This window comes from Rhinatrema bivittatum, chromosome 1 (assembly GCF_901001135.1).
Source record: "Rhinatrema bivittatum chromosome 1, aRhiBiv1.1, whole genome shotgun sequence".
Lineage (NCBI taxonomy): Eukaryota > Metazoa > Chordata > Amphibia > Gymnophiona > Rhinatrematidae > Rhinatrema > Rhinatrema bivittatum.
In genome coordinates this window covers 750669116-750685081 of record NC_042615.1, presented here as the reverse complement: position 1 = coordinate 750685081, position 15966 = coordinate 750669116, and the positions used below count along the sequence as shown (strand labels likewise).

General features: G+C 48.5%; 1 protein-coding gene across 5 annotated transcripts in view; it reads right to left on the bottom strand.

Moving 5' to 3' along the window:
• Positions 1-15966, bottom strand: part of CPLANE1 (ciliogenesis and planar polarity effector 1) — a 453269-nt gene that overhangs the window by 394579 nt on the left and 42724 nt on the right. For all 5 annotated transcript variants that reach the window (XM_029578626.1, XM_029578651.1, XM_029578642.1 and 2 more), the window contains exons 5-8: positions 13010-13116; positions 9715-9871; positions 2618-2721; positions 2282-2464 (exon numbers count right to left, since the gene is read on the bottom strand). In XM_029578626.1, the coding sequence (XP_029434486.1) occupies positions 2282-2464; positions 2618-2721; positions 9715-9871; positions 13010-13116 (551 nt within the window). The remainder of the gene's footprint in view (positions 1-2281; positions 2465-2617; positions 2722-9714; positions 9872-13009; positions 13117-15966) is intronic.

Genomic DNA, 15966 nt, shown 5'->3' with positions numbered 1-15966 from the left:
GTTAGTATAGATGTGTTTAAAAAAGGATTGGATAAGTTCTTGGAGGAGAAGTCAATTACCTGCTATTAACTTCACTTACAGGTCTATCCAGTACCGAGCGGTAGGAAGAGCTGCATTAGTGCCTACGGCACCCGCGGTTACCGCCCGCACAGTGCAGCTCACCTACCGCTCGATCCTGAACACTAATTTTATTTAAATGTAAACCGCGTCCGAAAAGCCTTAGACCCGCGCAACCCATTTTACTGGATAGAGCGCCTATACAGTATCCTGGGTGCGCGGGCCTAAGGCTTCACGCCACGCAGGTATCTGTCATTTCAAATGTCATTTGAAATGACAGATACCAGGAAGCGAAAAAACCAAAAGCAAAAAGTAAGTCGCTTCACCGCTTCACTCTTCCCTCCTCCCGGAGCAGGGCGCAAAAAGCAGCCTTGCTCCGGGAGGAGGGAAGCGGCGGCGAAGCGACTTACTTCTTGCTTTTGGTTTTTTTGCTTCGCCGCTGTCATCTCTTCTTCCCTCCTCCCGGAGCAGGGCGCGAAAAGCAGCCTTGCTCCGGGAGGAGGGGAGAAGAGACACGGACAGCAATTTTGGTTTTTTTTCAAAAAGCTAAAAGTAAGTTGCTTCACTGTCAGTGTCTCTTCTTCCCTCCTCCCGGGGCAAGGCTGCTTTTCGCGCCCTGCTCCGGGAGGAGGGGAGAAGAGATGACAGCGGCGAAGCGAAAAAACCAAAAGGGGACCCGACCCGACCTACTTTTGCAGCCGTCCGGCATCGCTGCTCCCCCGCCTCGTCCGGCATCGTTGCTCCCCCGCCTCGTCCGGGAAGATGGCTGCCAGCACGGGGGAAAGCGGCCCCTGTGCATTCAATTGGCTGCCGTGACGCCAAACGTCGTGACGTCACGTCTTGAGCAGCCAACTGAATGCACAGGGGCCGCTTTCCCCTGTGCTGGCAGCCATCTTCCCGGACGAGGCAGGGGAGCAACGATGCCGGACGAGGCGGGGGAGCAGCGATGCCGGATGGCTGCAAAAGTAAGTCGGGTCGGGTCAGGTCCCCTTTTGGTTTTTTCGCTTCGCCGCTGTCATCTCTTCTCCCCTCCTCCCGGAGCAGGGCGCGAAAAGCAGCCTTGCTCCGGGAGGAGGGGGGACACCGACAGCGAAGCAACTTACTTTTAGCTTTTTGAAAAAAAACCAAAATTGCTTTTGGTTTTTTTTCGCTTCGCCGATAGTGTCTATTCTTCCCTCCTCCCGGAGCAAGGCTGAAAAAGCAGCTCCGGGAGGAGGGAAGAACTGAAGCGGCGAAGCAACTTACTTGCACGGGGGAAAGCGGTCTCCGTGGCAGCCCCAGTCCTCTCCCCTCCTCCCGAAGACAAAAAATAAGCGAAAAAAACGTTGCAGCCCCCCTCCGGACATCGGAGGGGGGCTGCAACGTTTTTTTCGCTTTTTTTTTTTGGCTTCGGGAGCAGGGGAGAGGACTGGGGCTGCCACGGAGACCGGCACCCATGATCGCGGCCGGGGCAGGTGAGCGGGGGCTGGGGGAAAGCTTGCCATCTACCCTTACCCCTGCCTCTACCGCAGGGGTCAGGGTAGGCGGTAAGTTTGCAGGTTAAACGCGCGACAAAACGGCAGGGAAAACTAGCGATAGTCGGGGCGCGGGTTACGGGATGCTAGGGAATAGCTAATTCGCTCGTTTGCATGCAATATACATGCCGTGGGCGGAAGGGGTTGCCCGGGGAATTTAGGATGCGGTAGGAGAAGGTTAAAGGGGATTCGGGATCGCAGGAAGGGCTAACGCGGCCGGAACGTAAGTAAAAAGCGGCTTAGGAGCAGGGTAAACGCGGCCGCACTTTACAGGATAGGCCTGTTAGAGAATAGCCACTGCCATTAGCAATGGTTACATGGAATAGACTTAGTTTTTGGGTACTTGCCAGGTTCTTATGGCCTGGATTGGCCACTGTTGGAAACAGGATGCTGGGCTTGATGGACCCTTGGTCTGACCCAGTATGGCATTTTCTTGCCAGGTTCTTATGTTCTTATGTGCAAATGAAGATATGACAACACCAAGCATAATCACAATCCAGTGAGAGCGCTGAGAGGATCACCTTGCTGGAAGCTGAAAAAAATCAGTAAGTACTGCTTGGGGAAATTTTCAAAACTTTAAAGTACTGGGGAGAAGAAAACTATTGGGGTATATTACTTAGTGTGTTTGATTTAAATAGCTAGTCAGAAAGGCAGACAAAAAACAGAACTTTTTGTCTTATGTCCCTTTTAAGTGTTACATAAGACCTCACCTGTAGGTTATTAAGGGATGAAGTGGAATAAACTCTGCTGGTCCAAACTCAACTGAGCAACCAAACGTGACCAAACTCTGCAGCTCACCCAAACGTGTTATCAGAATCAGAGCCCCACGTTTTAACATGCAAGCCAGAAAGAGGCTATCCAGAGTCCAACTCATGTCCTCTACCCAATATGACCTAGAAAAAAAGGAAAATAAGTTATCAGTGGAGAACTAAGTTGCCTGTCAAATTAGATTACTAATGGGCATCTAATTTCAGATGCAGTAAAAGATTATTTGCTTCTAGGAAACACATCAGGAACATTCACATTAGTCTTACAGAGATACTGACCTGATATACTTGGAAGGAATCATCTGGTTCTTGTTGCTACACCCCTTAAGGCTACCACTGATTGTAACAAAATTAATTGTGCTTATAAACAGAATTTGAGTTGCCTGAAAAATAAAAAAAAAATATATAGGATTTAGGTATTTTTGTTGAACTTTTAATAAAAATAAAATTGAGTTACTTACCTGTAACAAAGGTTCTCAGAGAACAGCAGAATGTCAGTCTTCACAGATAAATGATATCATCCACCAGAACATAAGAAATTGCCATGCTGGGTCAGATAAAGGGTCCATCAAGCCCAGCATCCTGTTTCCAACAGAGGTCAAACCAAGCTACAAGAACCTGGCAAGAATCCAAACACTAATAAGAACCCATGCTACTGATGCCAGTAATAGCAGAGACCATTCCTTAAGTCAACTTGATTAATAGCAATTAATGGACTTCTCCTCCAAGAACGTATCCAAACCTTTTTTTAAACCCAGCTACACTAACTGCACTAACCACATCTTCTGGCAACAAATTCCAGAGCTTAATTGTGGGTTGAGTGAAAAAGAATTTTCTCCAATTAGTCTTAAATGTGCTACTTTTTAACTTCATGGAGTACCCCCTAGTCTATTATCCGAAAGTGTAAATAACCAATTCCCATCTAGTCATTCAAAACCTCATGATTTTATAGACGGGTATCCAGGCCTCTGCAAAAGAGGGTCTTGAGACATTTGGGGTGCCAGCGAAGTTCTGCCGCAAGAGTTTTGAACTCGATGGCAAATTCAGCCAATGATCTGCTGCCTTGCTTCAATTCCACCAAAGCAGAACCGGCTACAGCAGTTCGAGCAGGGTCATTGAAAACGGATTTAAACAAGTCCATAAATCCTTCTATATCCTGCAAAATGGGGTCCTTGTGCTCCCACAAGGTAGATGCCCAAGACAAGCCCTACCATCCAGGTATGAAAGGATGTAGGTAGTCTTGGAAAGATCTGTAGGAAATAAAAATGGCTGTAAGGCAAAATGCATGCAGCACTGGTTTAAGAAGCCCCGGGCCTTCTGAATTTCACCGGAAAAGCGGATTGGAGCCGCCAGTGGTACAGCAGTTTTTAAAGTTACCTCCTGTAACTGACCTTCTTGGTTGGAAGCTGTGCCTTGAACCTTCTGTGTGTGTAGCTGATGAAACGCTGAAGTAAGTTTCTCCAAGGCGTCCTGCTGCTCTACAATGCGCTGCGCCAGGCCCGGTATGGCCTGCAAGGCATTAAGTTGAGCCGGATCCATGGAGTTAGCAATCTGTTAGTGTTCGTAGTAGTTGTGGGTGGATCCTTGGGCCGGTGGCAGATGACCACGCCCCCAGGGGAAGATCCCGAGAGGGACCACCGGTCAGGCTCAGAGTATGGAGACAGACACACACTAGTTCTTTTATTAAACAGTATATGGAACCACCAGAGGTGGCAGTAGTGAGCTGGAAGTGCCCGGCTGGGCTGTAGTCCCTCAGATACTGGAACAGCAATCCTGGATAACTGAGCTGTAGAGAAACTGAATTTAGTGAGTAGGCAGGGTATGCAGAGTTCAGGAGCAGAACCTTGATGGTAACACTCACACAATAGTCTCTTAGAAGCAGCCCAGTAGCTGGACGTAAGTAGGCCTTTGAGGAGCGAGTACCTGGTTCCAGAGAACGCTCTGAGAGAGAGATGGTAACTCACTGGTGTTGTAGGCAGCGATGACTTCCTGGCAGAAGTGGTATTCAGTAGCAAGTCCGGGTACGTGGGCCTCTCGATGAGCGAGTATCGATTCCAGACTGCGATCTGAAAATCAAAGAGAAAGCGAGGCCCCCGAGGAGCGGGTAAGCCTGGTAAGTCTGAGGAGGCAAAGTAGCATGGTAACCCTTTGCTAACTCAATTAGTTAGCGATTTCAGAGACCTTAAATATCCGGTGGAGATGACGTCACCTCAGGGGGACACCCCTGAGGTTCGCGCCACTGCTGGTACTTGAGTCGGGGCCGCCCCGTGCGCGCGCCCTTAGGCTGCTGGGAAACATGGCGGAGTGCGGCATCTAGCCGGTCCAGGGATGCCGGAGGAGAACAGCATGATGACGCCGCGGCAGCCAAACTTCCAACAGGCAAAGAGGGAGTCGCCAAAGAGGTAAGGTGGGCATAGTGGAGATGTCAGGCAGCGACGGTCGCAACAACTATCATGCATACATAGAGCAGATCTCTAAATATCTCATTAATGAAGTGCTGGAAGACTGCAGGAGCATTGGTCAGTCCGAACGGCATGACGAGATATTCATAATGGCAGTCTCTGGTATTGAAAGCCGTTTTCCACTCATCCTCCCACTCATCATTGATCTCAAATCCTGATCAAATTATAGGCTCCCCAAAGGTCCAATTTCGAGAACACCCTGGCTCCTTGTAGACGGTCAAAGAGCTCAGCTATAAAAGGCAATGGGTATCGGTCCTTGATGGTAATAGCATTTAGCCCACCAAAATCAATATAAGGACGCAAAGTCCCATCCTTTTTTCCGACGAAGAAGAAGCCAGCCCCAGCTGGGGACGTGGACCAAATGAATCTCTTCTGGAGATTGTCCTGAATATATTCAGCCATGGTGCAAGTCTCTAGGGCAGACAACGGGTAGACTCTTCCACAAGGCGGAGTGGCTCCAGGGACTAGATTAATGGCACAATCAAATTCACGGTGCGGAGGCAATGTGTCAGCAACCTTCCTGGAGAATACGTCAGCGAACTGTTTATACTGAGCAGGTAAACCCTCTAGGAGTGAGGTACAGAGGTAGCTACAAGAAGGGGTTGCTCCTTTGAGGCAGATTTCGTGACATGCCGGACCCCAATGAGTTAGCTTTAAAGACATCCAGTCAAACTGCGGATTGTGACGTTGCAGCCAGGAACAACTGGATGGATGGCTTTCTAGATAATGTATAGAGTGATATCTTCCGTATGACCTGGTGCAATGTGGCATTCCAGGGGAACTGTGTGGTACATTATTCTCCCGGTCAGAGGGTCTCCATGGATGGAGGAAAGAATCAACGGCCTCGGGCACGGACAAGTAGGGATGAGTAGTTGTTCCACAACAACATCTCGCAGGATGAAATTTCCTCTGGCCCCAGAATCTACCAGAGCCAGCGTGGAGACCTGGTGACCTCCAAGGGTGAAAGTAACAGGCAGGGTAAGTGGGGGAGCCGGTGAAGTAATGCCTAGGGTTACTCCCCCAGTAGAGCCTAGGCTTTGGAGTTTCCCGGACGAGTTGGGCAGCGAGCAATGAGATGGCCCGATCCTCCACAACAGAGGCAGAGACCTGCCTTGCGGCGCCTTTGTCGTTCCTCAGGAGACAGAGGACCTCGTCCTAACTGCAATGGTTCTTCGATGGTCCCTTCAATGGCGGACAAAGTTCGGAAGGGGAAGCAGATGGATGTGGAAAAAAATGGAACTGCCATGTGCTTTCTCGAGCCCAGGCACTCACGGAGTCCTTTCCTGCAGACGGCGGTCGATCCTGGTTGCCAGGTCAATGAGGGAATTTAGCGAAGATGGAAGTTCCCGAGCTGCCAGCCCTTCAAGAAATATGGTCCGGAGGCAGTCCTCCTCCCAATGGAATTCTGTCACTAAAGTCCTGAATTCTATCATGTAGTTTGCGAGCAAGCGTCCTCCTTGACAAAGGTGCAGAAGGTCAGAACCGGCGGCTGCTTGTTTTCCAGGTTCCTCAAACACTGTTCGGAACAATTACAAGAAGCGAGGGAAATCTTGTAAGACTGGATCGGAATGTTGCCACAGCAGGGAGGCCCAGGCCAGGGCCTTGCCCTCTAACAAGGATAAGATGTATGTCATCTTTGTTAAATCATCCGGAAAGAAGGCTTGAAGCCGGAAGTGCATACCACACTGGTCGAGGAACCCCTGGCATAGGCGGGGGTTCACCAGCATAACATGGAGGAACAAGCAGTGGAATTACTGGGCGAGGCTAACCCAGGCGGCGTCAGTGCTGGTGGAGGGGTTACTGGAGGAGGAATTGCGTGAGTCGCTACCACCGCATCCAGGCAGGCATTGAGTCGATCCATGGAGGATGCCAAGGACTCCAATACCCGTTGTTGCTCCAGGATCTTCTGGGCCAAGCCTGGAATGGCTTGCAGAGCTGACGCCTTGGCCGGATCCATGGCCTTGGTTTACTGTTACGGATCTGAAGGTGGACCCTTTGTCTGACGTAGAGTTGGCGCTACCTGAGAGAGTAAACCCTCTTAGGTCCCTACCATCGGAAGGAGAGGCCAGATTGATGCAGGAACCGACAGGTACTTCACCACTGGAAGCCCGCGGTCCCCCGGGTAGAGCCCGTAGGGACTCATTTGGACTTAGGTGGACCACTGAACACAGGAGACAGGTCAGTGTACAGTTCAGAGTCGAGGTCCAAAGAATGGTCGGAAGCCAGTCCAGAGGTTGAAGCCAGAAGAATGGTCGGAAGCCAGTCCAGGGGTCGAAGCCAGATGAATCCGTCCAACGAGGAAAGAAGCAGAAGCTGGGACCGGGAGGACAGGAACAGGACAAGGAAAACAAGCAGCGGAGCCAAGGAACAGAGCCGGAACAGGAACTCAGAGCTCAGGAACACACAGGACCAGAAGCCAAGAAACCAAGGCAAGGTCTGAGAGGCAGGCCTTGCCTTAAATAGTCATCGGGAAGGAGTCCCCAGGGAGAAGCCACGACGATTTCCTGTTGTGGCCCCTTTAAATCCAGTACACAGCCGCGTGCGCGGCTCTAGGAAGGCCCGGCGGTGGAGGAGTCAAGCAAGCAGGAGGAAGAGGCGCGGCCAGGCCTCAGCATCAGCAATGGCCGTGAAGAGAGCGTCAGGGACGGCTGCCTGCTCCCGCAGGCGCCTCAGGAGCGACCCGACGCTGCGGGTGAGTGGCCGGCCCCGGTCGCGGACCACCGCGGCCATAACAAGGTCATCAAAGCATTTTCTGTTTTTGTTTTTTTTTTTAATGGTAGTCTGGAACCAAAATAATGGACCCTAGGTGACAGGCCATCATTTTATATATAGATATATATATATGTTTTTTATTTTTATTTTTTTTTGGATGGTGTCCAGAACCAAAATAATAAGCCCTAGGAGGAATCGAGTTGAGTTCTACACCTCAAGGGCAGACTAGCCAAAACTACTATCGCACTGGGAGCCCGTCGAAAATAGTAGCGAGATGTGAACATGTGGTGAGAACACCATGCTACAGCTTTGCAGATCTTCATGGAAGCCAAACTCAGGAAGGCTATCAACACCACCATCGCTCTAACATTGTGAGCCTCAACATAAAACAACAGATTCAGGCCTGCTTGGGTGTAACAAAAGGAGACAATCTGCTAGCCAAATAAGACTAGAGTGCTTGGCTACAGCAATTCCAGACTTATTGATGTCAAAATAAATAAAAAATCTGGGTGGACAGAGGGCTTCAGTGTGTTCCAGACAGAAAGCTACGGTTCCCTTGCAATCTAAACTGCAACATTCGTTCACTTTTGTGGACTCTAACAGAAATGTAGGAAAACTTATCATGTCTGTGCAGAATCACCATTTTTTGAAAATGTTTGTATATGGCAGATAACTCACTAGGATCTGGAACTCACCGAATCCACATGCCAGTGTGACAGCCACCAAAAATATGACCTCTCAGGTCAGGTCACAATCTTATAGGGAGCAGTCAGAGACACCATGGTCTACCCCCAGACAAAGCACCCGTCTTATCACAGGAGCCAGAATCCAAGTCACAGCAAAGGTATCAGTTGAAAAATAAGTGAAGCAAATAAAGACTCAAAAGCTGGACAAAAAACCACTGGAGCCACCCTGCAGCACCAGAACCAATGCACCATATAGCTAACAGAAAAATAAAGAAAAGTAAACCAAATGAAAATAAAATCTGCTTAGAAGACTAGAGGTTGAAAAACAACCCACAGGGTACTGCAAGAACAGGTTCCATGGCTCCAGAAACTTTTACCACAATAGTTATGAATGAGAGAGATGAACAGCGACCTGCATGCTTCATGGAAAAAGATGAGACTGAGGTGTCCTGCATTGAATGTGGGGGTGTGGCCAGGGATGCACATGCCCAGTGAGGCATGCTCAAAGTTTCTAGAAGCTTTGATGTCAAAGTTCCATGGTGGGCTTCATCTGATGCTGTCACCCATGTGCGAGGATTATCATTCTGCTTGTCCTCGGAGAAATAATCATTACAGTATTTAATTAAAATCACCATTTTTGAGGCTTAACATTTAATGACCCCCATTCTGTAGGGACTTTCTCCAATTTTCTCAAATAAAGTTATGTGGTTGCCATGTTAGTACAATTGGATACATATAAAGATTTAAAAAACAAGGTTTATTGGACTAAAATAATACATTTGTGACTAGCTGTTGGGAGCTGATTCCTTCACCCTGATGAACTTAATTTTTTGCCCAAATATTATGCACAAAACTATTCAGATCTATGAGACTATATATCTCAAATATATTTTGCACTTTTGGCAGTTTACTTAGCATTATGACCCAAGCAAACCTATCTACAGTGAGTAAAATCTGCAGTAAAAATATCCCACTATGATTTGCAGGCTATTCTTTTCATGATGTTTTAAAGCTGGCCACTAGTGAAAAATGTTTTTTTGTCTTTAAAATTCAGTGACATTGGGGCCAGGCTGGTGGCTCAATGGCAAGTGTGCCATGTGGTAGACCTCAGTTTGATTGCTGGGCCTGGCTTCTGCTCCTCAGGTAGGCCACAACTAGCAGCAAAGCACACAGCCCTAGTGGGAAAGGAGTTTCAGTCATTTCTCAAAAGCAACACCTAGTGGCTAGACTTAGGGTCCATGTTAGCTAGCTGTTAGAAGGAACTACCTTTTGTGGCCCCTGGCCAAGATCATCACTGTGATGACTGGGCTGAGTTGGGAGGGGAATATAAAATAATGAAAATAACCCTGGGTAGCTGCACATAAAAACTCAAGATGCCATATCCCAATAGAGGCTGATTCCAATTGAGCTGAATGCCCAAGGGAGCAGGAGGAAACTACATGAAAATGCTAATATAAAAGAAACTGGCAAGCTGCTATACTACTACTTTTACTGAATCACCGCCTTTCATCAATACCTTTGGATCCCTTTGATTGATAGTTACTGCCAGTACAAGTCCATCACCAGCAAAAGCAGAAATCAAAGCCCCTCGAGACTTCACAGATTCACACTGGGGAATCAGACTTGCCAGTGAATACTCTTGCCGTACCCAGTGGACCTGATATGGTAAAGCACTGCAAAAGATTGAGAATCAATTTTACACTTAGCATTTTGGTTAGCCTTGCAACAACCAAAGAGGAAATCCTGAACAAATCTTAAATCGTTCTAACTATTCCACATACCATATCGTCCTGGAATGATTAGGAATGATTATAGACAAACACAAAAAAAGTTAGAGAAATACATAATACCTTAGAGTGGGGGTTTCCAACCTTTTCAGGTATGCAGACTCCTTTTCAACCTCCAAAAGATTAGAGGACTCCCAGCCTGTCCCCATCACAGCCCCTCTCATCCAATCCCCACCAATCTTTTGCTCTCTGTACTCCAAACCAGTGTCTATCTCCCTCCCCAAACTTCTCTCCACTAGCCTCTCTCTATTTCTCTTCCCCTTCCAATCCCCACAAGTCTCTTTCTATACATCCTCCAGCCCAATAAGTCCCACAGCCCTTCCCTACCAGTCACTCTCCCCTTCTCATCCAAGCCCCACCAATCTCTCTTCCCCCCTCAGCCAAGCCTCATCAGTCTTTCTCTCCCCATTCCAGCCCCGCCAGCCTCTCCCCCAAATCTAACCCAACCCACCAGTCTCTCCCTCTCCTGCAGCCTCTCCCAACAAATCCCTCCTCTCAGCCCAACCCCATCAGTCTCTTTCTCTTCTCCACCCCAGACCTAGCAGTCTCTCCCAAATCCAGCTCATCTCTCTTCCCCTGCAGCCCATCTACAACAATCTTTTTCCCCCAGGCCTCAGTATCCCCCTCTCCCCCCACCAGTCTCTGTATCCTTTGCAGCCTCTCTTGAGCAGTGTCTCTTGCACCCTGCCCACTAGTCTCCTTTTCCCTGCCCAGCCTCAACCAGTCTCTCCCCCAGTTCCAGCCCAGCCTGTCTCTCACTGATTCCCACAAGTCTCTTTCCCCTACAGCCCTTCTCCATCGGTCTCCTTCTCCTCCAGTCTCTCTCCTCTCCCCAGTCTAGCTCGTTTCTCTCTCCCTCCAGTAACCCTTCCCTACCAGTCTCTCCTTACTTCCAGCTCAGCTTCAACAGCCTCTCCCCCAGCATAGTCCTTACATTTTCTCACACAAAGGCCTTCCCCACCAATTTTTCTATCCCCTGAAACATAAACCAACCAGTCTCTCTCTGCAACCCAGCTTCTTCTCACCAGTCTATCTATCCCCCCAGCCCCAGTCTCTTTCTCCTCTCAGCAGCCCTGCTCACTAGTCTATTCCTCCCCTCAGCCCAGCCCCACCAGTCTAATATAATTTGAGGTTTATATATTGCCATTTTGGTCCAAAGATGACTCAATGCAGTTTACAACCATACAAAATATATAATAAAAAATAAAACAATGATCAAAATCTCCAAGCTTCCAGATAACCTGATGGACCACCCTCTCTCACAGAGGAGCTAGTCATTACCTGGTCAGCTACCAAATAGCCAACCAATTAGCTAATCTACCCTCTTATCTTCTCCCTGCATAAGCCCAAAACCAAAAATTCTCTAGAGCTTTCCCTACTTTTACTAAAGGTTATTTGGACCAATTTTTTACTTTAACCATTTCACTCTTAAATTTGCCCCCTAAAAACCTCCTTTAAGTCCCCCTTTCAGGAGTGTCCCCACCCCTGCAGCAGACCACTTCCTAAGATGAACTTGCGATGTCATCATTAGCAGGGGGCAGAATCCAACCAGCCTTAAGGCAGACCAAACAGTGGCTGAAGTACTTGACTAGATCTTGGATCAGGAATCGGAGTATGCTGGTAAAGGTCCCTTCCTCTAGCACAGTGAATAAGCTCATAGGTCAACTCTGGTCCTCAAGAGCCACAAACAGGCCAAGTTTCAGGATATTTACAGTGAATATGCATGGAGATAGATTTACAGTGCATACAATGGAGGCAGTGCATGCCAATCTCTCTCATGCATATTCACTGTGGATATCCTGAAAACCTGACCTGTTTGTGGCTCTAGAGGACCAGAGTTGGCTACCCTTGTCCTAGGGATCTAATCCAGGCCAGCCCTATCCATCTTTGTCTCCCCACCAAACCATCCCCATGGCCACTACACGTCGCTTAACGTGGGCGCACAGACTACAAGGCCCCACCATGCGCCCAAAAACTGGGCACACAACCTGGAAGCACAACAAGATGCACACGCCGGACCAATAATCCTGTAGAAGGCAGCCTTAGAAAGTGCGCGAAAAACTGTTGCGCGCAGTGAAAAGCCTTGGAGCAGGGCCTAGCCTAAGCAGGCTGCTCAACCCGCCAGGCTGCCCACATCCCTCGACCTCCCACGGAGCGGAACAAACACCAGACCGGCGCACCGAATACGGAGACCGGGAGAGGAGGAAACCCAGTACAACAACAACAACAAAAAAAAACCTCCTACTAAGTCTCTGTATCTCTATTTTATGTATTTATGTATTTATTTTTTAGGCTTAACAGAGCTCAGCCTTACCTGGCTGAGCACAGAGACAGTCTCCAGCTGCGGGGGGAAGGGCATATGCCGTCACCGCCATGCTCGGCTTCCCACAACCGCTGCCTTTCAGCTGCTCAAACAGCTAAGTCCACGTCAACAAAACCAGCTACTGGACCAAGGCACACATCTGAGGGATCACGGAAATCACCTCAGGAATTCTCAATTGGGGGAGGGACCATTTGGTATCAACTCAGGAGAGTGGGGCGAATTTTATCCTTAATTCTCCTTTATTCTACATCCACCATCTGCTGGAGACAGAGAATACTGGCAGACTGATGTAACTGCAGGGGTGTATATACTGTGACATCAGTTTTCTCCATCTCCATCTGCTGGTAGGAATGCATAACTCACTTCTTCTGGATGCATCTGACTGGATGCTAAGAAAGCAGTATTTTTTTATTTTTTTTTTAGTTGAGCCCTTGTCGCGTGGCTAGAGTTTATGCCAGCTCCGGGGCAGGCATTAAATTTGATGGTTAAAAATTGCACCTCAAGCATGTTTTGGATGCCCTGCTCCCTTTATTGCATCAGGGGTTAGTCTAGTGCATCCAAAACACATGTACAACCACTCATTAGCTTGTGCATTAGGCTGGATGCACTTTATTACATCAGCCCCAGAGAACGAATAATCAAAAACAGAAAAATGTTACTAATGTAATGATTTTATTGACAGCAAATAAATAAAACCTCACCTAAGGTGACTGTAAGTATTTTCAAGCCACTTGAGTTTCAGGAAGATCAACAACAAATGTTCCCCAGAATAAAATACAAAGGAGCACAGGCAGCAATCACCCATAACCTGTGGAATAAAGAAACCAGTCATTTGATAAGAAATATAAATAATACTTTTTGGTTTTGGAAACAATATGTTGGCATTATAATAGCATTAACAATATTTATATTTTCTTTCATATTAAAGTTCACAAAAAGCATTAAAAAGATTGTTCCTGGCTGAGACTCCTATTGCTACTCCTTGGGGTTGAGAATGCTGAGGAAGAGCACTGCCAGGCTTTGAAATGGGGAAAAGCAAAGAAGTGCTTACATGACAACTGGCACTTGACAGTATCTCCCCAGGGGGCTCAATTTCTCTCTCTCATCCATTTGAGGTTGAGGCAGTACTGTGTGTATATATTTGTATTTTCCGCCTGAGTTCTTTGTAAACCGGTATGATGTGTTTCACGAATGTCGGTAAATAAAAGTAAATAAATAAATAAATAAATAAATATATGGAAGGAGCTGTGAAAGTAAGCCATCCTTGGGAGTATCTTTTCAATGAAGGCCAGTGGCAAGAAGGAAGCGTGGCCTTGTAACAAAATAGATCTTCTAAAAGGCAAAAGCCTCAAAGTGCAACTGAAATTGGCTTAACATTTTGTAAGTCACTGGGTGTGTGACAGAAGTCACTTTAATATTTTACCTTTAGTTGGAGTTAGGTGGGTGCAATACAAATCTTAAAATTAGATGAAAACATCAACAAACAGCACAAGGAATACACTATGGCAGCAGCTTCAAAACTAGTAACAACCCCAAATGGGGCACAAAAGCAGTGAATGGAGGTCATTAGAAACAGGGTTACTCTTCTTGTCCCCTTGCTATGTTCACCGGCTGTGGGGCTCCGCAGCCAGCCCCACTCACTTCCCAATGCCCTCCAATGTCAGCAGCAGGTCAGAGCTCTCTGGCGGCAGTGGGAAGCCGCTCCCCAAGACCGCTGGAGCCTTCCCTGCATCTTCGGCGGCCGGGACGCCGCTGACTGCTGCCCCGGCACAGGCCGGGCCTCCCCTACGCACGCACATCTCACGCCAGGATTTAAAGGGCCGGCGGCGGGAAAATGCTGCTGGCCCCTCTGCATGACATCATCAACCCAGCCGATTTAAGGCTGCATCGGGCTCCCAGCAGGTGGCTTGGCAACAGGTCTCCTCGCTGTCTTCTCCAGTATTCCTGATCCAGTCCCGGATTCCTCTTCCTTAGGACTGACCTCTGCTTTTGACCCAGCTTGCCTCTTGACCTCACCTTCCGCGGCCTGCCTCTGACCTCCGGACCGAACCTGACCACTTCTTAAGCTGCCTGCCTCCGAACCCTGGACCTGACCATGCCTTTCGTCTGCCTCAGCCTTCAGACCCTCGTGACCCTCCGCCTCGCCCGACCATGCCTTCGCGATCGTCCACACAAGGGCCCATCTAAGACCAGCCGGCACCAGTACCCAAGGGCTCAACCTGTGGGGAACATGGGCTTGTAGTGGCAAAGCTCCAGCTGGCCTCTGCTTCCTATCCGGCCTTGCCTCCTGACCATGGGGACCTGTGGGGGTCTCCCCAACAGGTAGCGCCAACACCACCTCAGGTCAAGGGTCCATATTTGGTACCAGATTCATAACACCCTTGCATGGAAATTTTCAGTCCCCCTTTCTCTAGACTTTTGTTCCAACTTGTAGTCAGTGTAGGGCCTGTAAGCATTTGCAAGTTCACAGGCCCCACCCCCTTTTCTGCAGGGCTTCCTGTTAGAAAACTATGCAGAGCTAGGGTCTGTGAGCACACAAGGCACAAGGACTATAGTCCCTGTTCTGGCCACTACTGCTTCCCAGATTCAGGTAAGCTGTGCGGGAGAGGTGAGAAAGAGAGTAGAGGTCATTTGAGGGGAGAGAAGGATAAGGGAAACTGAGGTCTGCTAATTTGTTTTGGTCATCATCTATGGTCTTGTAAATTTTCAAGTGTTAAAATGGGGTGAGATTTCATAAAAGTTTGTGACAAATTGCAATCTCCACCTCTCCAAATCTGTGACTAGACTTAAAAGAGTGGCGTCGAGCAGTCCTGAATTCACACATTCATGGCCTTCTTCTTTTCACTGCTCTGATTGCTCAATTCATTCATAGCTGCACAGCATGAAACTCAGCCTCTACCACCGATGTTACGTGGGTTTAGAGAAGGTGCTTTAGTTGAATGCATGCTAAATTATCTCTTGTCGTAGCACAATACAGAAGTCGAGAATTTCCCTAAAGGGACAGGCCAGTGGCAGAGCTACAAACTACCATGAGAAAGACCTGCATTTGATTCCCAGGCCAGGACTCTGCTCCCAAGACCACTTAAGCATGCTGTAGAGCCCATGGGTAGGCAATCACAGCCCTTGTGCAACTAATTATTTATTTAAAACATTTCTGTACCACCTAGCAGCATTTCTAAGCTATTAATTTAAACATCCATAAAAGGCTGAAGTGACAAGGCTTAAGGACTCATGATCACAGGGCTCCAAAAGGAGCACCAGTGCATCACCCCAATAGAATGCTGCCACTTCAATAACTGGGCTAAGTGAGTTGGAATACAAAATGGAAAAAATAAATCCCTGGGTAGTTCTGAATTAAATCTCTTTGTTATGACCCTGCCCGCGGAGCTAACCCACGTGAGCAGGCCCTGCTCACCTTTTGTTGCTTTTTTCTTCCCGGCGCAATGCCGCCGATGTCGGGGGGGGGGGGCCTCCCGCGCAGCTGCCCATTGGGTCTCCCTCCATCGCAGTGGAGCCGCGGACTTCTGCCTCCCTTCGCAACTGGAAGCCGCCGCCGACACAGTCTTCATCTTCGCGGCAGCAGGCCACATCCTCGAGCTCGATTGGTGGCTGGAGCTGCCCTTGGGGGTCCTCCTGCAGCGGCTGGAGCCGCTGCCGT